General features: G+C 41.2%; 3 protein-coding genes across 7 annotated transcripts; all 3 read right to left on the bottom strand.

Moving 5' to 3' along the window:
* Positions 1-476: 476 nt before the first annotated feature.
* On the bottom strand, positions 477-6,797 carry LOC135337486 (uncharacterized). Of its 2 annotated transcripts, XM_064533422.1 has the most exons (8): positions 6,634-6,797; positions 4,913-5,142; positions 4,396-4,497; positions 1,947-4,114; positions 1,006-1,320; positions 926-952; positions 774-851; positions 477-719 (listed from the first exon to the last, which is right to left on the bottom strand). In XM_064533422.1, the coding sequence occupies exons 1-4, from the start codon at positions 6,654-6,656 to the stop codon at positions 2,181-2,183; spliced, it is 2,289 nt and encodes a 762-aa protein (XP_064389492.1). In that variant the 5' UTR covers positions 6,657-6,797; the 3' UTR covers positions 477-719; positions 774-851; positions 926-952; positions 1,006-1,320; positions 1,947-2,180. The 2 variants fall into 2 exon arrangements, with proteins under 2 accessions (XP_064389492.1, XP_064389493.1); XM_064533423.1 differs by lacking the exon at positions 926-952.
* A 1,953-nt stretch (positions 6,798-8,750) lies between these two features.
* On the bottom strand, positions 8,751-19,807 carry LOC135337221 (uncharacterized). The gene is made up of 21 exons (XM_064533115.1): positions 19,678-19,807; positions 19,303-19,623; positions 18,487-19,255; positions 17,208-17,360; positions 16,782-17,042; positions 16,550-16,638; positions 15,870-15,966; positions 15,587-15,796; positions 14,665-15,426; positions 14,432-14,560; positions 14,187-14,371; positions 13,280-13,600; positions 13,171-13,230; positions 12,073-12,841; positions 11,709-12,012; positions 11,296-11,320; positions 10,924-11,244; positions 10,092-10,869; positions 9,890-10,042; positions 9,466-9,720; positions 8,751-9,099 (listed from the first exon to the last, which is right to left on the bottom strand). The coding sequence occupies exons 1-21, from the start codon at positions 19,738-19,740 to the stop codon at positions 9,011-9,013; spliced, it is 6,114 nt and encodes a 2,037-aa protein (XP_064389185.1). The 5' UTR covers positions 19,741-19,807; the 3' UTR covers positions 8,751-9,010.
* Positions 19,808-20,297: 490 nt separating this feature from the next.
* LOC135337505 (fibropellin-1-like) lies at positions 20,298-22,327 on the bottom strand. 4 transcript variants are annotated; one of them, XM_064533448.1, is made up of 5 exons: positions 21,828-21,841; positions 21,574-21,657; positions 20,877-21,446; positions 20,715-20,832; positions 20,298-20,525 (listed from the first exon to the last, which is right to left on the bottom strand). In XM_064533448.1, exons 3-4 carry the CDS (start codon positions 21,412-21,414, stop codon positions 20,750-20,752), a joined length of 621 nt encoding a protein of 206 aa, XP_064389518.1. In that variant the 5' UTR covers positions 21,415-21,446; positions 21,574-21,657; positions 21,828-21,841; the 3' UTR covers positions 20,298-20,525; positions 20,715-20,749. The 4 variants fall into 4 exon arrangements, with proteins under 4 accessions (XP_064389518.1, XP_064389519.1, XP_064389517.1 ...); XM_064533449.1 differs by lacking the exon at positions 21,828-21,841 and adding an exon at positions 21,717-21,727; XM_064533447.1 differs by having other exon boundaries at positions 20,877-21,657; positions 21,828-21,893.
* Between the last annotated feature and the right edge of the window lie 598 nt (positions 22,328-22,925).

Genomic DNA, 22,925 nt, shown 5'->3' with positions numbered 1-22,925 from the left:
AGCCATAGACACAGGCAGCTCATACACAATACAAGGACACTCATTCTCAGCAGTATACAGTAGTAGTAGTTCAATGTCCAGCAACTACATAAGCTATAAGCTTAAGCTGGTTAACAACTATGTATTTTGATGAGAGATAATTGATGATTGCATTCTATCAACATGATGCACAGATCTATAGTGCTTGCAGCCTCACAAAGAGGTTAAAATTAATTATGTAATTATCATACAGGATGTTTATTCATGCATGACCTGTAGCATACTCCTTAGATGAAACCCATATTTTCGCGTGTATTAATTTCTGCTATTTCTGCGAATGAGAGTAAAATCGCAAAAATTAGTACTCGCAAATAATTGGCCGCCCTATTGTTTAATGTATCCAGATCGACATTTCGCAAAAAATTATACCAGCAAAATGTGTAAAAACGCAAACAAATCTACCTGTGAAAATATGTCACCTTAAGGTAATTATATATATAGCTTCATGATCACCGTCCGCAAACCACTTAAACTACGCGCAAGCACTTGAGATAACAAGAGGTTAATATTAACGGTCAATAATTATAACAATTAATGAATTGTGTTAGGGGAAAAATTTACGAGAAAATTGTACTACGTATTTCTATTCTCTATATGAGGAAGCGAACGTCAACTGAAAGTGCACGTATAGTTTATTTTCCTCCCTCACTGCTTCTCTGACCGAGGTTTCTTGGGGAGAACTGCATGGAGACACTTACCAGTAAAATAGACCAACCAACAACCGACAGTCTCACCTTGCTCAGTGTGTTTAGTGGCCTCTCTCTTCTCACCAGTGATAGGGGGATGACGGCCCGGTGGTCGGGACGAGTCACCTGCATGGGAAGCAAGTCAGTGAGTAAAAAGAAAGTTTCAATATACGAACACAGTCACGCATTATTAGACCAACTTTTTCTTTGCTTCCAACATAGCTGACCTGCATGGTGTTTGGCTATAATAGTAAACTTTACACGATCACACTAATTTTACCATTGTTGTATTTCTTCTCAATTTTATCCGCTAGAACGTAGTGTTCGACAGTGTTACTTCTGAGGCCATTGCAAATGTCACGCCATGTACGAGAAGGTGAAGTTCGCAACCAGTGGGCCAGCATTTCACGCAAACGATCTTTGTTGCTTTTTTTATTAGATTCTATTTCCTGAAGCATGGGATCTTGAATCCCTAAAGCAAGGCCCAATGCAAACCATTCATTAATGGCACCCATTAATTCAGAGAAAATGTCTTGCAAGTTGTTAGTACACAATTGATTTTCACCCCCTTGATCATCCTCATGTACAGCAATGCCTATAGTATAGAGAGAGAATAGGACATCCAAATTTGCTATTTAACTGAGGATCGGAATGACCAATAGATTGCACATAGAGCAAATTACACACACACTGATCTATAGCTGACCGCAAAAAATTAAAAATAAGTGGGGACTGACTTCTAAGTCAGTCCCCACTTATTTTTAATTTTTTGCTAAAGACTTTTCAGACCTGGATGATTGATAGTACCTTAAGGTGACATATTTTCGCGAGTATTAATTTCTGCTATTTCTGGCAAATAAGAGTAAAATCGCAAAAATGTGTACTCGCAGATAATTGGAAATTGCAATGCACTTGTGAGTAATTAGAAACGTTATGAATAATATTAATTTCACAACTGGAGCAAGAATTTAATACCAGCAAAAAAGCTAAACAGTGAATTCGCAAACAAATTTACCTGTGAAAATATGTCACCAGGTATGCACAAAAAAGCACATTTAATCTTAAAACTGCCAATTTTAAAACTAAGCAGTGGATGCATGCCATTAAAATACTAGCCACGCCAAATCGGTTCAAATGGCTTATTCGCCAACCTCTCGCTCGTTATATGGCAAGAGAATGAATGTGCCTTTATAGACTACTATATCATGGTCTTATACTTACAACAAGCAGAGAGCCAATCTTTATGACCGTCTTCTAGCTTATACGTCTTCTTGCATAGAGTACACCTCATAACATCATCCTCAGCCAGAACACGAGCTGGGTGGCGGGGCACTTGGTGATTTATTTCAGTTGGAGACTCAGGAAATTCATGGAAAAATGCAACTTCAGGCTCCTCATACGTGTATTTCAGGGCTTTGTAAGCAGATCGAAGACCAGAGTGAACGTTTTCATGTATCAAAGACAATATTTCTTTTCGATTACTACTAGAAAATGAATTTCGAGGAACGAAAATTCATCAATTAGCGTGATAGTACAGTCTCGCTTTTGATGAATCAATTGTACAAAGTTTATACTCGGCTGATAATCCTCCATTTCAATTTCCCATTCACATTCTTTAATTAAGTACACTTGGAGACAGCAAAACACTCCACAGCACTGCCAGTTGCTTTTGAATTGTAAAACGAGTGGGATTAAACCAGTCTTAAGCAAATCAGCCCGTTTGTCATTGACTTGAGTTGATGGGGATAGAAGTGAGGGCATATAGAAACGCTTATCTTGCCCCAGTGAGAATAAACCAAATGGGGCGGCTATCAGCAACTGCTTGAATATTTTGATGAGATCCGTAGGTGCAAAGAGTTCATCAATATAATGCTTTTCAAAAAATTTCTCAGATAAAATTTCAATTGTAATAATCCCTTTATTAATAAAATCTAACCAGTTTCCACATCCAGATGCTGGATCATTACTTCCTCGCACATATGCAGCATACTCGACAAGCTCTGTTACTTTATCAAGAAGCACTTGAGTATCACAGAATACCACATTTGGTAGAATGGCAGGATAGTAGTGAAATATGTGATGCTCATGGAAGAATTTTAAGGCTTCAACAAGTGCATCTTCGTGAAAATTCTGAAATGCTTTCGCAAATTCTACACATTCGGTCTTGCTTAAAACTTTTCTGTTATGATCGTTTGAAACTTTCTCGACTACAATTTCCAAAACAAACCACCATAAAGGAACTAGGATTTCATTATTATTCAGCTCTTGAGATTGTATACATTCTTTACGAATTGTCTTTGCCACTTTCTCACTGTCAGAATCGCAATGCTTGCAATCCACAGGAAATATGATTTCTTTCTTGCCCAAATTAGAAAACATGGTCAAATTCTTAGTAATATCCTTCTCCACAAAGTTCAACAAAGTTATATTCTTGTCAGATAATGTTTCCTTGCATTCAGATTGACAATCTTTGTGAGTAGCAATGCATACAAGCTTGCAGTTTTCACTGTGAGATTGAATTGACTGCACGAGATGCTTGAAGTTATCCAGAACTGAGAAATGTGACTTGAAACCTTCACCAACTGGCTTGTTGTCCTTGTAGTATTCAACCAGCGGATGATCGTCTAGGCAGTCAGACAGACGAAGAACGTACAAAGCTACAGAAATTCTGGGCATGAATAGTGGAAGTAAATTATGAAAGTGTGGTTGCCCACCGCTATCGATTATGTAGATCCAATGTGATTCAAACTTTTCTTGAAGTGCAGTATGATCATCATCACAAAACTGCTGAATATTTTCCATTACATTCCGAACAGTGTTGAGAAGTTTACTTGTTTTTGCTCCAGCTACCATTGGACTAGCTCTTGAAGTCGAAGGAGTTGCATCAACTTGCGTACCCGATTCATTGCTAGATTCAAGTTGCTTCAGAGCAATGCTGAGTTCTTGTGGGATAGCAGATGCTTTAGAGTTAGGATCTGAGTTGGTTACATAAGATTTAATAACATCAGCAACAATGCGTTGTAGATCATCACTAGATACTGGTCTCCATATTCTAGAGGGATCTTCTTGAGCTTCCATTTTCAGCTTTGTAGTGTCACGGATTTGTCGAATACATATCTTCTCTGCTGTGCTAGCTAATGGAGTGCTATTTCGATCTTCAAGAGGAGGCAGTCCCAGAAGAAGATGCTTAGTGGAGGTTTTACCAGTACCGGCCATTCCAAAGAACAATATATTCGTAGTCTTCACACGGACAAATCCAGCCTTCATGGCTTCATTAAGGGCTTGCTCAGACTTGAAGTTGTTGACTATATTGAGATAGTCAACAACTTCATGAAAACCATACTGTATTGTACAGTCAAAAGGAGTGGGGGCATCAACATCAATCACATCTGGACAGGTGATGAGGGACAGACGTATTGTATTATTATACTGACGGTAATGATGCATTCAAATTCAGCACACAATCAACCACATATACTGAGTACAATTAATATGCCTACAATACATGCATTATCAGAGTTACATGCAGTTACCATGTACTTCAGGGAGCACAACAATCAAACCGTGGTGTATTGTATTACAGTTGCCATTATTATATACATGACTGCATGCATGCATGATACAACTCACATTTCCATTCAGTTAGTATACCCACTACAGAATTACTCACCAACATCACACTTGCATTCTTCCACCAACCACTGTACAGTGTCTTTGTGTCCACTCCAACAAGCAAAGTGCAGTGGGGTAAAGATACTCCCATCCCTCTCACCTGTGTGTATTTCGATCACTATAGTGAGTCATTGCATCATACACAAAATACTTGCACTAGCCATTGCACTGCCCTGTACTTTCCATCACGAGAATTAGCATATAGTTTACGTCATGTTGTTCAAACATGTACGTCATAATTGACATTAGAAAGCTGGTCATGAGAATTAAGGTGTCAGTGCATGGGATAGGCCAACAGGAAGGGAAGGCTGCATGGGATACACTAATTAAGTTAAATACATGACCTCATGGAATCCTGTTTCAGTATAACTAATAATCATGTTGTATACATTAACAGTGAGAGTTCACATTAATTTATGATAGCCTGAGGCCAATACTAATATAACCAAGAACACAACAAGCTCCATAATTATTTCCTTCCTGACAGCACAGTGAAATGCAGTATAGTTCATTACCTCTCTTAATATCAGCTCCGCCACTAACGAGTGCTTTGGTGATCTCTAGATTGCCTTTCTTGCATGCTTCATGTACTGGAGGGAGTATATGCATGTTCCACCAATCCTTCCTCCAATACAGTTGGTGATTGGGGTTGGCCCCCTGTTCCAACAGGGACCTCACTTTGATGACATCATCATCTCTAACAGCCTCCCACAAATCCACTACCAGTTGCTCTTCGACTTGTAGGCTACAATAGTTGGGAGCAGTAAGCTGTGATTATTATTCTTATAATTACTTGCACTATGATACCATGAATACAAGTGCCAAAACTGACTGAAATTGCTCTCCCAGGGTCCTACATACAGCACGTGAGTTACCCTGTAGGCATAAATTTAGCTGTAGCTCAATACTAAATTCTGCTCCAATAGTCTGGTTTTCCCAGAGCCTGTCACGTATAGCGGGTAATTTTCGTGGGGTAAATATTCGTTATTTTTGTGGGCAAGCTGACCTCCACGAAATTTAACGTAGGCGTGGGTTACCTGAATGTATGAATGCAGTGCAGGCAACGAGACTAAACGAAATTTTTACTCACGAAAACCACTGTTTCTCGAGTTGAACGAATTTTTTACCCCACGAAACTTACCAGCTATACGGTATACTGAAACAATAATTATATACTTGCGCTCACTGTCAGATCGAGTCTATAGCTGTATACATATGCTGTGAAAGCAATTTTCATGAAATGAACATCGTGACATTTCTGAGTGCATGGTGACTCTATATACAGTAGACTCTCGTTAATCCGGTCACCCTTGGAACAGTGCAGCCTGGCCGGAATAGCGAGGTTTGGCTGTATTTTAAGAAATAGCCGTGGCTTAAAAACGACCTTACCTCGAATGTAATTACTAATTTTGCAGTTCTTGTCTCGAGGATAATGAAGGAATGAATCATTTTATCTGCCAAACCACACCCAAAATTTCATATCTGGCCGTAATAAACGTACATTGAAAACCTACTTTGGGGCAGCCAGCACTGGCCAGTATACAGAATAGCGAGTGGCCGTACTTCAGGGTGAGTTTTGTGCAGTAAATATCTAGCTAGCAATCCGTGCCAAATCAAATGGTCGGTATATCGAGGTGGCGTACTTCAGAGAGCCGGAATAGCGAGAGTCTACATAATAATTATATTTTATAGACACTGTTTTTAGGACGTTTCTACAGCCCAAAAGGCTGGTTGTACTATCTCAAACGTAGTGAGGGTTCTAATAGCCCTGCGCGAGGGCTTCTAAATTATGTGGAAACTTCCTAAACAGTGTCTAAGCATTTTAGATCATAGCAACCATGAGTCTCTCTAGCCAATCAGATTTGAATGTTCTTTGCTACATGATTTTCTAAGTAAGTACATGATTTTCTAAGTTGGGATAGAACACTTCCTTTAGCCAATCAAATTGCAGTATTATTGGAAAACGATGTAGCACCAACAAAGTGCCTATAGCTAGATATTATGCCTATTATACGTATTTCAAATATTAAGCAGAGGGGCATTTATTTTCTACTAGTGTTCAGGTGTTTGATCGTGACACACGGGCCCAGGGTTTATTTCTTGCATGCAGCTAACTAATTCCAAGAAGGGTCAAATTATAACCTTTCCAATGGGGCGTAATTTTCTTATAGTCAAACAGTAATAATTATATCGACATGCCACAATATAATATTATGTGGTGTGCATGTTCTCTCACCCTGAGTCTTGCCCAGTAGCCATTATCTCATGCCAAGTCCTTGTATACTAGCAACCTCCAACTGTAGTGCATAGCTATAATTGTGAGGCTGCTACAGTGACTGCAACAATAATTATTATATAGCAAGCTAGGTACATCATACACATGGATAGATGCTTTTAACTATATGCAGCCCTTACTAGAAATGCACTTCCTGCATGCATGGTGGGGGAACCATAGAAGATGCATGGTGAAAACCCACCAAGCCTCGAAATAAAAACGATGGTATTTTAGAGATTTGAAAAATATTCCCTGCATACAAATTATGCGAGGGGTCCGCAACGGCCAGGAATCTCATACAGAATGTTGTGGAATCTATATAAGATCTCTGGAATCTTGTTGGAATTACCCCACAGTCAGCGGAGAAAAATTTTTCTTTTTAACTACAAAAAGACAAACCCAAATCTCTCCCTATTAAAACTAACAAAACAGCTCAGTGGACTAGATCAGCAATGGTCTTACATCAAATCAACCCTATAGTGAAAGCTCGTGAACTTATCTACCCCCAAATTTAAAGCATCATCGGAGTAGTATAGTCCAAAGTGTATACACTTTTGAGATTAAGACACCTGATTAACACACACCTTAAAGAGAAGCATTGGAAGATCATCAACATGCTCTAAGCTTGCTCAACTCTCCTCTCTAGAGAATAATCTTCAAACTGATGGTTGTTCATGCAGGCTAAAAACTGAATAAACCCTCCAAAACAACTGAAATCAAGTACATGCAGGATATATAGTATCTTTTCTGATGCTTAAGGTAAGCAATCGCTCTCTATACCTTTGACACTAAAAGCAAAAGTATATAAATTGTATTAAAACTATGCAAGACCCATGTACCGATTTGTTTGGAATGGACTCAGAGATGTAGGATGAAGAGTGCATGCATGCACAACCAAACCTGAAGATGGTTAGTAATTAGTTGTGCAGTGTGACTAACAGATTATTCATTCCCTCTACCTATATAATAGTATAAGCTTGTAGTGTTAGTACGCTCTTGTCCCTGTATAGGTGTGTATGTGCGTATGTGTGTATGTGTGCTAGGTGAGGCAGAAAGACTAAGCTAATAGGCGAGTCTCATCCAAAGATCCTCACTGACCCCATGCCTAAAGTAAGTGAACTTGCACGTACTCTCGTTTGGTACATACATGCACAGTCAGAGGATTTCAGATTGGTTGTGTTGCTATAGTTATAGTGTTGAAAGTGCAGCCAATCATGATCACCTTATGTACATACTGCGTTCGTATGCTTACCTCACCAAAGCAATAGTTATGGTTGGCTACATTATACACTTTAGCATTTAACCATTCTGAAATCCTATATATGGGCCTACCTATAATAATAATTATGCCCTCACTAACACCAAATAAAACTTACAACTTTCAAATTGTAAATCCACAAATCTCTTAATGTTTGTCTATTAAAATTCCTGTAGTTTTTATTTCGATGCGTTGCAAGGCATCACTCTGTACTATAGAGTCGATGTGTATGCACGTGTATGTGTGTAGCTGCATACAGGATTGTGATGTATGACTCTCCCTGTTCAGATCTGGTTAAAGCCACTCAAGAGAGATGAGATCCTGACAAGCTCACCTACACCGCCCCAGTGTACAAAACCAGTAACAAAAGAGGTACCCTCTCCACTACTGGCCACTCTACAAACTTTGTCATCGCTATGAAGATCCCTACTGACAAGCCTGAGGAACACTGGGTTGAACAAGGGGTGGCACTTTTGTGTCAGCTTGACAGCTAAACGCCAGGAGCCCATAAAGAGAAGGAGCGGCTAACTTCAACGTATACTCGGGGATCGCGTTTCGTAATTGCCGGTGAAACCGCACTTCCTTGTATGGAAGCGACTAAGTGCTTGCAAACCGCATCCCTGCATTGCGTATAACACGTGTAGGGATTCAACCACATAGTGACTCTGCATATATGGAAATGCGGTCATAACCACTTACGAAACGTGATCCCCGTAGTTAGCTGCTCCTTCTCTTTATGGGCTCCTGTAAACGCTAACATTGATATATAGTCTTAGTGGCAACCCGATTACTTAACTATTATATGATTGTGAATGTCTATAAGTGATTACCAGTCTACAAATAAATAATTATAATGGTGTAAAAATAATACATGATTGTACAAACGTTACACTGTGAGATGTTTACTGTTATACAATAGATGGTGAATTGCAATGTCAATTTGTGCGTGGGTGTAAATCAAAAGGGGGAAGGGCTGATTTCTCAACTGATGGAATGCAATTATACAAGAGAATTCACAACATCGAAATTGTTCTGCATGCCTTCCATTCTATACTAGCTATTGTCATACACAGGTACGTACTATACAGGTGTCTCATAGTCTGATACTGCAGGGGCCAGTTCATAAGGTACGTCTTCGGTGTCTCCAGGAACATAGGAAATGGTGTCTCCTGTGGAAAACAAGAGCAAATCTATTCATGAGCTCAGGCATACTGAAACATAAACACTCCAATCACAAGTAAACAATATACTAGTGAAATGTAAACAGTGTGACGTGCATGATTGTGAGTGTAGCTATACAGTAGACTCTCGCTATTCCGGCTCTCTAAAGTACAGCCACCGCGATATACCGGCCATTTGGCTTGGCACGGAATGCTAGCTATATATTTACTGCACAAAACTCACCCTGAAGTATGGCCACTCGCTATTCCGTTTACCTCGCTATTCCAGCCAAGCTGCATGGTCCCAAGGGTGACCAGATTAACGAGAGTCTACTGTACTTCAATGTGTTAGGTACACAAACAACTTAATTATACCTTGCAACTGAGTGTCTTCAATGACGATCTTCCCCTGAGCTCTGCGTATACTAATAGGTGTCTCATAGTCTGATACTGCAGGGGCCAATTCATAAGGTACATCTTCGAAATCTGCATCTCCATAAATTGGATTGACCAATTCTGCATCGTTGAATGATTCTCGGCTTCCATATATTGGGTTGTCAAACTCTGCTGTTTCTGAAGTGATGGTGTTTGTTCTGTTCTCAGAAATCCCATACACTGGGTTGTCTCCAGCTAAATTAAGAAATGCAAACTTAGTAAATCGTTTCATGAGCTCGAGCATACTGAAACATAAACACTCAGATCACATTGTAAAGTAAACTACACTAGTGAAATGTAAACAGTGCATGCATGTGTGCATGTATAGCTACTTCACTGTTAGATACATGCACAAACAACTTACCTTGCAACTGAGTGTCTTGAATGGTCTTCCCCTGATCATGAGCTCTTCGTACACACATCACCACGACTACTATCAAGAGCAGGAGTATCAGCATCAGCACTAGGAGACCTCCCACCACTCCTCCTATCAGAGTGATACCCTCTGGACCACCACCTATAACACTACAGTATAGTTATAACAGAATTAGTTTGAACTACAATACCTGCAGTGTTGCACATCTCTCCAGTGAAGCCAGACACACACTCACAACTGAACGAGTTGACACCATCCACACACACACCATTTCCACTGCAGTTCCTATTCACACAATCATCAATGTTGGTTTCACATCTCTGTCCAGTGTAGCCAAGATCACATGAGCAGGTGAAGGTGGCTATTCCTTGAGAGCAGTTACCATGGCCACTGCACACTGTCTCCATTAGTAAGCACTCATCAATATCCACCTCACAATCAGCACCAGTATAGCCAGCATTGCAGACACATGTGTAAGAGTTGACCTCATCCATACAGACACCATTTCCACTGCAGCTCTGCCCCTCACATTCATCAATGTCTTCACAATCAGCACCAGTATAGCCAGCATTGCAGACACAGGTGTAGGAATCAAGATTATTATTGGTACACGTTTCTCTTTCGTTGCAATATATGTTGTGGCAAAAGTTTTGATACTCACAGTTTGCACCAAAGTAGGGAGGGTCACAGTTGCAAGTGAAACTGTCCATTTCATTCACACACATTCCTCTGTCACTGCATGTGACAGCATTGTCCTTACAGTGAGTGAAAAACTGACAGCTGCTTCCAATGTAGAAAGGAGCACACAACACAGTAGTACTCACAGCGATAATAGCCCTAGTATTTGTGGCAGATGATGTGCTTGTCGATCCCACTGAGAAAAGATTCAGATCAAATCGATACCTTACGATAGTATCATTTGATGTAAGGGTATCATAATCAAGCACTTGTATGTATAGTTGAGCTCCCTGCATGCAATAACAATTGATTAGTCTACAATTAGCTTTACTATCATTATTTACCTCCCAGGCTGGTGATATTCCTATCAGATTAAAAGGATTAGAGAGTCCTAGTACAGTAGGTTGTGAGAAATCAATGTCTGCCCCGTCCTCGATATGGTCACTGGTTGCAGTATATCCGGGCTCATTACTGGGACACTGTGTAGTAGTACTGGAATGTGGGACCAGACAGTAGATGAAGAAGGTGTCACAGCGCTTCTTTCCGTTACATCCTCCACCATTGCCTGGATCACAACATTGACCATCAGGGAGTGTGTTGGATGGATTACTGTAGGAGGCCATCTTCACTTGTACCACATAGTCTGCAGACACCAGTACACTGAGCTGCAAGCATTGGGACTCTCAACTGCAGCTACTGACTATTATACCACTCACCTTCCCCATCCATAGACACAGGCAGCTCATACACAATACAATTAGGACACTCATTCTCAGCAGCATACAGTAGTTCAATGGCCAGCAACTATCTTGCTTGATATGTTAACAGCTATGTAATATTTTGAAGAGATGTCTGCTAGTACTGTGTCATATGCACCCCTTCTTGCATAAATCAATATGATGCATAAATCACATGGATATAATTATACTTGCAGCCAGTGGGAAGTCATGTCTTCATACAGGATGTTCATCAATAACCTTGCATCCTACATAAATTAATAGATGAATCACCCCCTAGCTACATGACCATGCACGATCCGCAAACCATATATACGACGAGCAAGCACTTAAGATAACAAGAGGTTAATATTAGTACAGTAATTGCGTTTGGGGTAAATTAAAGTCATTGCCTCATGTTGACATCATCATAGATGTCACCAGTCTGTCCCAGTCCATCACCACGCTCGGCAACGGTTGCATAGCTAACATTTACATTTATCATGAGTTTCTCGTCCCTCGCCTCCACACTTTCGTACACTGGTGGGAGGGAACACAATGGGAGGCCATACTCCTGCTCTTGTAGAGAAGACGGGGGTAGGCCAGTAGGGAGGGTGTTGGTTTGAGGTTGAGCTGTGTTCATCTCACACACACCGTACACCACGTTGTTCTGACATGGTATGTCATTGTTGGCGGTTCCTCCTCCACTAACAGTTACTGCAGGGAGAGAAACAAGTTATGTTTAAGTTACAGTACACACAACTGAAAAAGTCTTACGGTTGTATTTAGATAACTCTCTCTTGCTCTTGACAATAATCACAAAGAGAATGACTATGACAACTGCAATCATCACAACGCCCACTAGTCCCCCCACCACTCCACCTGCTGTAGTAGCTATTGCATCATCTGATCTCACGTCTGAAGTATAGAAAGCAAACATGCTAAAAGAATAAACATATACAGCAGCATTCACCAAGCATCTAAATAAGCTGTCAAGTGTGTTAAGGAAGTTAGTGTTGTTTACCTTGTGTCTCCACACTGCACATCTCTCCAGTGAAGCCAGACACACACTCACAACTGAACGAGTTGATACCATCCACACACACACCATTTCCACTGCAGTTCCTATTAACACAATCACAATGTTGGTCTCACAATCAGCACCAGTGTAGCCAGGTTCACAGTCATATAGGAACATGTTCACCATGTCAACACAACGACCATTGCCACTACAGTTTATTCCATCGCATTTATCAATGTCAGTCTGGCAAATGATATCAGTATAACCAGGGAAACAATTACAATCAAAGCCATTAACTCTGTCAGTACAGTTGCCTTGTCCACTGCAGTTTATGTTCACACAATCATCAATGTCAGTCTCACATCTCTGTCCAGTGTAGCCAGGATCACATGAGCAGGTGAAGATGGCTATTCCATGAGAGCAGTTACCATGGCCACTGCACACTGTCTCCATTAGCAAGCACTCATCAATATCCATCTCACAATCAGCACCAGTATAGCCAGCATTGCAGACACAGGTGTAGAATCAAAGCCATTAAAAGTACATGTTCCTCTTTCGTTACAATTTCTGTTGTAGCAAAAGTTTTGATGCTCGCAGTTTGCACCAAAGTAGGGAGGGTTACAGTTGCAAGTGCTACTGTCGATTTCATTCACACACATTCTTCTGTCACTGCATGTGACAGCATTGGACTGACAGTAATTGAAAAACTGACAACTGCTTCCAAAATAGAATGGAGCACACAACACAATAGTACTCACAGCAATACTAGCCCCAGTATCTGATGATCTAGCTATAGATCTAGATGATATGATTGTTGATCCCACTGAGGGACTCAGATCAAATCGATACCTTACAATAGTATCATCTGATGTAACGGTATCAAAATCCAGCACTTGTATGTAAAGCTGAGCTCCCTGCAATAACAAGAGAAATTGCTATACAGTTTAATTGTAACTAATTTACCTCCCAGGCTGTTGATATTCCTGTCAGATTGAATGGATTAGAGAGTCCTAGTACAGTAGGTTGTGAGAAATCAATGGCTACCCCGTCCTCGATATTGGTACTGACTGCAGTATATTTGGGCTCATTATTGGAACACTCAGTAGTAGTACTGAAACGTGGCATCAGGCAGTAGATGAAGTAGGTGTCACAGCGCTCCCATCCATCACATGGTTCACGATAGATAGAATCACAACATCGGCCACCAGAAACTGTGTTAGATGGATGACTGTAAGATACCATCTTCACTTGTACCACATAGTCTGCAGACACCAGTACACTGAGCTGCAAGCATTGGGACTCTCAACTGCAGCTACTGACTATTATACCACTCACCTTCCCCAGCCATAGACACAGGCAGCTCATACACATGGACACTCATTCTCAGCAGCATACAGTAATTCGATAGCCAGCAATTATCTTGCTTGATATGTTAACAACTATATTTTGAAGAGATGTCTGCTAGTACTATGTCACATGCACCCTCCTTGCATTCCATCAACATGCAGCATGGATGTAATACTTGCAGCCAGTGGGAAGTCACTTAAAATATGTCTTCATACAGAATGTTCATTCATAACCTACAGCCTGTACATAACTCTTCCATACATAGATGAATCACCCCCCATAGTTTATACATATGACAATGCATGCAGGGTCCGCAAACCATTTAAACTACGAGCAAACACTTGAGATAACAAGAGGTTATAGTACACGCAGTAATTGCGTTAAAGCAAATAAAAGTTATTGCCTCGTACTGGCATCATCATAGATATCACCAGTCTGTCCCAGTCCATCCTCACGCTCGGCAACGATTGCATAGCTAACATTTACACTGATCTCATGAGTTTCTCGTCCCTCAACTCCACACTTTCGTACACTGGTGGGAGGGAACACAATGGGTAGCCATACTCCTGCTCTTGTATAGAGGACGGGGGTAGGCCAGTAGGGAGGGTGTTGGTTGAGGTTGAGCTGTGTTCATCTCACACACACCATACACCACGTTGTTCTGACATGGTATGTCATTGTTGGCAGTTCCTCCTCCACTAACAGTTACTGCAGGGAGAGAAACAAGTTATGTTAGTGTAGTACACACACTGAGATATATAGCCTTACCGTTGTATTTTGAAGATTCTTTCTTGTTCTTAATGATAATGACTATGACAATGACTATGACTGCAACGCCCACTAGTCCCCCCACCACTCCACCTGCTATAGTAGCTGTTGCATCATCTGATCTCACGTCTAAAGTATATATAGAAAACAAACATGCTGAAGAAGAATTATACAGCAGCATTCACTAAGCATCTAAATAAGCTGTCAAGTGTGTTAAGGAAGTTAGTGTTTACCTTGTGTCACCACACTGCACATCTCTCCAGTGAAGCCAGACACACACTCACAACTGAACGAGTTGACACCATCCACACACACACCATTTCCACTGCAGTTCCTATTCACACAATCATCAATGTCAGTCTCACATTTCTGTCCAGTGTAGCCAGGATCACATGAGCAGGTGAAGGTGGCTATTCCATGAGAGCAGTTACCATGGCCACTGCACACTGTCTCCGTTAGCAAGCACTCATCAATATCCACCTCACAATCAGCACCAGTATAGCCAACATTGCAGACACAGGTGTAAGAGTTGACCTCATCCATACAGTCACCATTTCCACTGCAGCTCTGTCCCTCACAATCATCAATATCCACCTCACAATCAGCACCAGTATAGCCAGCATTGCAGACACAGGTGTAGGAATCAATGCTGTTTGTACACGTTCCTCTTTCGTTGCGATTTCTGTTGTGGCAAAAGTTTTGATGCTCGCAGTTTGCACCAAAGTAGGGAGGGTTACAGTTGCAAGTGAAACTGTCCATTTCATTCACACACGTTTCTCTGCATATGGACTCACAGTGATTAAAGATCTCACAACTGCTTCCAATGTAGAAGGGAGCACACAACACAGTAGCACTAAATCTTGCAGTAGCGGTACTTGAGGCAGATGGTGTAATTGTTGATCCCACTGACACAGAGGGATTCAGACCAAATTGATACCTTACAATAGTATCATATGATGAAGTATCAGAATCAAGCACTTGTATGTATGAGCTCCCTGCAATAACAAGAAATGGTACTGATCTATATTGAAATAGTCTGTAGTATCATTTTTACCTCCCAGGCTGTTGATATTCCTGTCAGATTGAACGGATTAGAGAGTCCTAGTACAGTAGGTTGTGAGAAATCAATGTCTGCCCCGTCAGTGGTATTGTTACTGGTTGCAGTAAATCCGGGCTCATTACTGGGACACTGTGTAGCAGTACTGGAATGTGGCATCAGGCAGTAGATGAAGTAGGTGTCACAGCGTTCCCCTTCGTTACATGGTACTACACCATTGAATCCCAATGGTGAATCACAACATTGACCACCAGAGCGTGTGTTGGATGGATGACTGTAGGAGAGTATCTCCACTTGTACCACATAGTCTGCAGACACCAGTACACTGAGCTGCAAGCATTGGGACTCTCAACTGCAGCTACTGACTATCATACCACTCACCTTCCCCAGCCATAGACACAGGCAGCTCATACACAATACAAGCCTTGTAACAAGGACACTCATTCTCAGCAGAATACAGTAATTCAATGGCCAGCAACTATTCTTTCATGCTTGATATGTTACTTTGCATGTCTGTTAGACATGCATCCTCCTTGCATTCCATCAACATGATATAAATATGCATGCATGCATGGATAGTGCTTGCAAAAATTCACTCAGAGGATAAATCTTCAAACAGGATGTTATTCATGACCGGTGCCTGCACATTCCAACCCCTACATGTATAGATACATGATTTACCACAGTCCACCAAACCACTTTTAAACTACAAGCAAGCTGGCAGGCACTTGAGATAACAAGAGGTTATCAAAATAAAATTATAATTGCAAGCAAACTGAATTAGTAATTTGTGTTGTGGCAAATAATAATACATAAAGTTATTGCCTCGTGTTGACATCATCGTAGATATCACTAGTCTGTCCCAGTCCATCCTTACGCTCGGCAATGGTTGCATAGCTATAACATTTACATTTATCATGTCACTCACTACCTTACTACTTCATACAAAATGTGCTGCATCAGCATATTTCATGAGTCTCAGTATGAAGTTATCAACCACATTGAAATAATTATTGTTTTGCGCTATTTCTCTATTACTATTATCATACACAGGTACCTACAAGTGTCTCATAGTCTGATACTGCAGGGGCCAATTCATAAGGTACATCTTTGTTGTCTCCAGGAATATAGGAAATGGTGTTTAGATCTCCTGTGGAAAACAACAGCAAAGCTCAGGCATACTGAAACATAAACACTCCAATCAATATACACTAGTGAAATGTAAACAGTGTGCATGATTTTGAGCATAGCTATACTTCAATGTGTCAGGTACACAAACAACTTAATTATTACCTTGCAACTGAGTGTCTTGAATGATGGTCTTCTCCTGATCATGAGCTCTGCGTATACTAATAGGTGTCTCATAGTCTGATACTGCAGGGGCCAATTCATAAGGTACATCATTGAAATCTGCATCTCCATAAATTGGATTGACCAGGTCTGCATCGTTAAGTGATTCCAGGCTGCCATATATCGGGTTGTCGAACTCTGCTGTTTCTGAAGTGATGGTATTTGTTCTGTTCTCAGGAATCCCATACACTGGGTTGTCTCCAGCTAAATTAAGACATGCAAACTTAGTAAATCGTTTCATGAGCTTGAGCATACTGAAACATAAACACTCAGATCACATTGTAAAGTAAACTACACTAGTGAAATGTAAACAGTGCATGCATGTGTGCATGTATAGCTACTTCAATGTTAGGCACACAAACAACTTACCCTGCAACTGAGTGTCTTGAATGGTCTTCCCCTGATCATGAGCTCTGCGTACACACACCACCACAACCACTATCAGGAGCACGAGTATCAGCATCAGCACTAGGAGACCTCCCACCACTCCTCCTATCAGAGTGAGGCTCCCTGGACCACCACCTATAACACTACAGTATAATTATAACAGAATTAGTTTGAACTACAATATACGGTGGCCCTGAGCGTTACTATTAGTTCACCTTAGCTACTTGATACTTCGCCTACCTTAGCTACTGAGTAGTTCGCCTACCTTAGCTACTGGGTAGTTCTACTTGATAGTTCGCCTACCTTAGCTACTGGGTAGTTCACCTACCTTAGCTACTGGGTAGTTCGCCAACCTTAGCTACTGGGTAGTTCGCCAACCTTAGCTACTGGGTAGTTCGCCAACCTTAGCTACTTCGAAGTTGACCTTTGAACTGTATGTTAATGCTGCTGCTGGAGCCATGCGACTCAATATAAATGAGAGCTCCATGTATATATACAGGTACTGAGGATTATCTGCAGCCAGTTAGTGCTACCCTATGGGTAACAGCAATGCAAGATGAGAGTACCACACTTGATTCATTTGGAAGTTACATGTTATTCACAATACTAGCTAGTCTAATAGCTTGGGGCAATAGAGCTAGGATTAAGAGACCTTTTTCTTCTCTTCCCCCTCCCCTCTGAGAAAAGGTCTGGCCCCAGACTAATACAACACATGCAGTTCAAGTTGTTCACGTTTATATCCATCGCAGCACAAGAATTCTGTACTATACAATGGTTCTGGTGTGGTACTCTAGTCTTGCATTGCTGTTAGATAATCCTCAGTACCTGTATACGTGCTATGTAGCTCTCATTATTGATCTCTATAGTCGAGTCGCTATGTACAGTGCAGTACGGCTACAGCAGCATTAAATAGAATTAACATGCAGTTCAAAGGTCAATTGCGAAGTAGCTAAGGTAGGTACGTGAACTATCAAGCAGCGAAGGTAGGTGAACTATCAAGTAGCTAAGGTAGGCGAACTATCAAGTAGAACTACCCAGTAGCTAAGGTAGGTGAACTACCCAGTAGCTAAGGTAGGCGAACTATCAAGTAGAACTACCCAGTAGCTAAGGTAGGTGAACTACCCAGTAGCTAAGGTAGGCGAACTATCAAGTAGAACTACCCAGTAGCTAAGGTAGGCGAACTACTCAGTAGCTAAGGTAGGCGAAGTATCAAGTAGCTAAGGTGAACTAATAGTAACGCTCAGGGCCACCGTAACAATACCTGCAGTGCTGCACATCTCTCCAGTGAAGCCAGACACACACTCACAAGTGAACGAGTTGACACCATCCACACACACACCATTTCCACTGCAGTTCCTATTCACACAATCATCAATGTTGGTTTCACATCTCTGTCCAGTGTATCCAAGGTCACATGAGCAGGTGAAAGTGGCTATTCCGTGAGAGCAGTTACCATGGCCACTGCACACTGTCTCCATTAGCAAGCACTCATTAATATCATCCTCACAATCAGCACCAGTATAGCCAGCATTGCAGGCACATGTGTAAGAGTTGACCTCATTCATACAGACACCATTTCCACTGCAGCTCTGCCCCTCACATTCATCAATGTCTTCACAATCAACACCAGTATAGCCAGCATTGCAGACACAGGTGTAGGAATCAAAGCCATTATTGGTGCACGTTTCTCTTTCGTTGCAATATATGTTGTAGCAAAAGTCACAGTTTGCACCAAAGTAGGGAGGGTCACAGTTGCAAGTGAAACTGTCCATTTCATTCACACACGTTCCTCTGTCACTGCATGTGACAGCATTGAACTGACAGTAATTGAAAAACTGACAACTGCCTCCAATGAAGAATGGAGCACACAACACAGTAGCACTAAACCTTGCAGTAGCGGTACTTGAGGCAGATGGTGTAATTGTTGATCCCACTGACACGGAGGGATTCAGATTAAATCGATACTTTACAATAGTATCATGTGATGAAAAGGTATCATAATCAAGCACTTGTATGTAAAGCTGAGCTCCCTGCAATCACAAGCAATAGTATATTGAAATAGTCTTCAGTATCTTACCTCCCAGGCTGTCGATATTCCAGTCAGATTGAATGGATTAGAGAGTCCTAGTACAGTAGGTTGTGTGAAATCAATGTCTGCCCCATCCACGATATAGTTACTGACTGCAGTATATCCGGGAGCAGTACTGGGACACTGTGTAGCAGTACTGGCATGTGGCCTCAGGCAGTAGATGAAGTAGGTGTCACAGCGCTCCCATCCATCACATGGTTCACGATAGCTTGAATCACAACATCGGCCACCAGAAACTGTGTTAGATGGATGACTGTAAGATACCATCTTCACTTGTACCACATAGTCTGCAGACACCAGTACACGGAGCTGCAAGCATTGGGACTCTCAACTGCAGCTACTGACTATTATTATACCACTCACCTTCCCCAGCCATAGACACAGGCAGCTCATACACAATACAAGGACACTCATTCTCAGCAGCATACAGTAATTCAAATGACAGCAACTATTCTTGCATGCTTGATATGTTAATCTACGTGTTACTGATCTCTGTTAGACATGCATCCTCTTTGCATTCCATCAACATGATATAAATATGCTATAGTGCTTGCAAAGTCACTCAAAGATAAATCTACAAACAGGATGTTATTCATGCATGGCCTGTACTTGCTGATTTACCACAGTCCACCAAACCACTTAAACTACATGCAAGCAGGCACTTGAGATAACAAGAGGTTATAAACATAAAATAATCGTAAGCAAACTGAATTAGCAATTGCTTTAGAGGCAAATAATAAAGTCACTGCCTCGTGTACACATCATCATAGATGTCACTAGTCTGTCCCAGTCCATCCTCACGCTCAGCAACGGTTGCATAGCTAACATCATGTCACTCACTACCTTATACTACCCTAATTACTTCGTACAAAATTAAAATGTGCTGCATCAGCATAATATTATTTCGTAAGTTAAATTATCAACCTTAAATATTGTTCTGCCCTCCATTTTCTGTAATACTATTGTCATACACAGCTAGGTGCATACTACAGGTGTCTCATAGTCTGATACTGCAGGGGCCAATTCATAAGGTACGTCTTCGAAATCTGCATATCCATAAGTTGGATTGACCAGTTCTACATCGTTGAGTGATTCCAGGCTGCCATATATCGGGTTGTCAAACTCTGCTATTTCTGAAGTGATGGAGTTTGTTCTGTTCTCAGGAATCCCATACACTGGGTTGTCTCCAGGTATGTAGGAATTGGTGTCTCCTGTGGAAAATAACAGTCCATGAGTATATAGCTTAATGAGTGGGCGTAATTTCGAGACAAACACAGCTCAGGCGTATACTGAAACATAAACACCCAATCACGTTGTAAAGTAAGCGAAATGTAAACAGTATAAAGTCATATACGCATGTGTACTACTTCAATGTTACTAGGTGTACACAAACAGCTTACCTTGCAACTGATTGTCTTGAATGGTCTTCCCCTGATCATGAGCTCATGAGTATCAGCATCAGCACTAGAAGACCTCCCACCACTCCTCCTACCAGATCCCCTGGACCACCATTCAACTCTGCAAAGGGTATAATTTATACAGAATGAAACAATTTATTATACCTGAAGTGGTGTTGCACATCTCTCCAGTGAAGCCAGACATACAGTTACAACTGAACGAGTTGACACCATCCACACACACACCATTTCCACTGCAGTTCCTATTCACACAATCATCAATGTTGGTCTCACAATCAGCACCAGTGTAGCCAGGTTCACAGTCACATAGGAACATGTTCACCATGTCAACACAACGACTATTGCCACTACAGTTTATTCCATCGCATTCATCAATGTCAGTCTGACAAATAGCATCTGTGAAACCAGGGAAACAATCACAATCAAAGCCATTAACTCTGTCAGTACAGTTGCCGTGTCCACTGCAGTTTACGTTCACACAATCATCAATGTTGGTCTCACATCTCTGTCCAGTGTAGCCAGGATCACATGAGCAGGTGAAGGTGGCTATTCCATGAAAACAGTTACCATGGTCACTGCACACTGTCTCCATTAGCAAGCACTCATCATATATCAATATCCACCTCACAATCAGCACCAGTATAGCCAACATTGCAGACACAGGAGTAGGAATCAAAGCCATTATAAGTACACATTCCTCTTTCGTTGCAGTTTCTGTTGAAACAAAAGTTTTGATACTCACAGTTTGCACCAAAGTAGGGAGGGTCACAGTTGCAAGTGAAACTGTCCATTTCATTCACACACGTTTCTCTGTCACTGCATGTGACAGCATTGAACTCACAGTAATTGAAAAACTGACAACTGCTTCCAATGAAGAATGGAGCACATAACACAATAGCACTCACAGTGATACTAGCCCCGGTACCTGAGACAGATAATATGGTGTTCGATCCCACTGAGAGAAGATTCAGATCAAATCGATACCTCACAATAGCATCATTTGATGTAAGGATATCATAATCAAGCACTTGTATGTATAGTTGAGCTCCCTACAAAATTGAAATAGTCTACTGTTAGCTACACTGTATCATTTACCTCCCAGGTTGTCGTTATTCCTGTCAGATTGAACGGATTAGGGAGTCCTAGTACAGTAGGTTGTGAGAAATCAATGGTTTCCCCATCCTCGATATAGCTACTAACTGCAGTAGATCCGGTATAAGTATTGAGACACCCCACTGTAGTACTGGAATGTGGCACCAGGCAGTAGATGAAGTAGGTGTCACAGCGCTCCTTTCCTTTACATTCTCCACCATTGCCTGGATCACAACATTGACCATCTAAAAGTGTGTTGGATGGATTACTGTAAGAGACCATCTCCACTTGCACCACATAGTCTGCAAACACCAGTACACTGAGCTGCAAGCATTGGGACTCTCAACTGCAGCTACTGACTATTATACCACTCACCTTCCCCAGCCATAGACACAGGCAGCTCATACACAATACAAGGACACTCATTCTCAGCAGCATGCAGTAGTTCAATGAATGGCCAGCAACTTACTATAATTATCTATCTACATCTTGTTAACAGGTACTGGTCACATGTATCCTCCTTGCATTCCATGCATACACATGCAATACTAAGTGCTTGCAACCTCACAATTTTGAAAAAGGAAGTCGCTCAAACATCTTTGTACCACTGTCACATGAGTGTACAAGATGTTCATTCATGACCTTGCGCCTGCATGTAGTCCCACTAAAACGCAACATCACTAAAATGAACAAACGTTAATAATGGGCTAGGTTAGGGTTGGGTTAGAGTTAAGGGGATAGAGTTAGGTGCTACGCTCATTATTGACTACTGTTTCGTTTTAGTGGCGTTTTTCGTTTAGTGGGGCAACATGCGCCTGCACATTCCATGGACACCCATTACAGTGATTACATTGTTTACACTCGTTACGGTGATTTCATACATCACTTATTCTTGCTGTTGTCATTGTTCATCCAGAAGAAGCAGAAGAATGTAGCTAGCAAAAAAATAGGCAGCAAAGAAAGAAATGGGCATACAGTTTAGAAACTATAAGTCTATTTCCTCTTTCTTTATTCATACCGTATTTTATCTCATTGAACGATTATACAGCTTATTGACTGTGATAAAGAACAGAAAAAAGAAAAAGGAGAGCCTTCATGTGT

Source organism: Halichondria panicea, chromosome 6 (assembly GCF_963675165.1).
Source record: "Halichondria panicea chromosome 6, odHalPani1.1, whole genome shotgun sequence".
Classification (NCBI taxonomy): Eukaryota; Metazoa; Porifera; class Demospongiae; order Suberitida; family Halichondriidae; genus Halichondria; species Halichondria panicea.
Note: the sequence above shows the minus strand (reverse complement) of the source record. Positions and strands in the feature narration are given on the sequence as shown.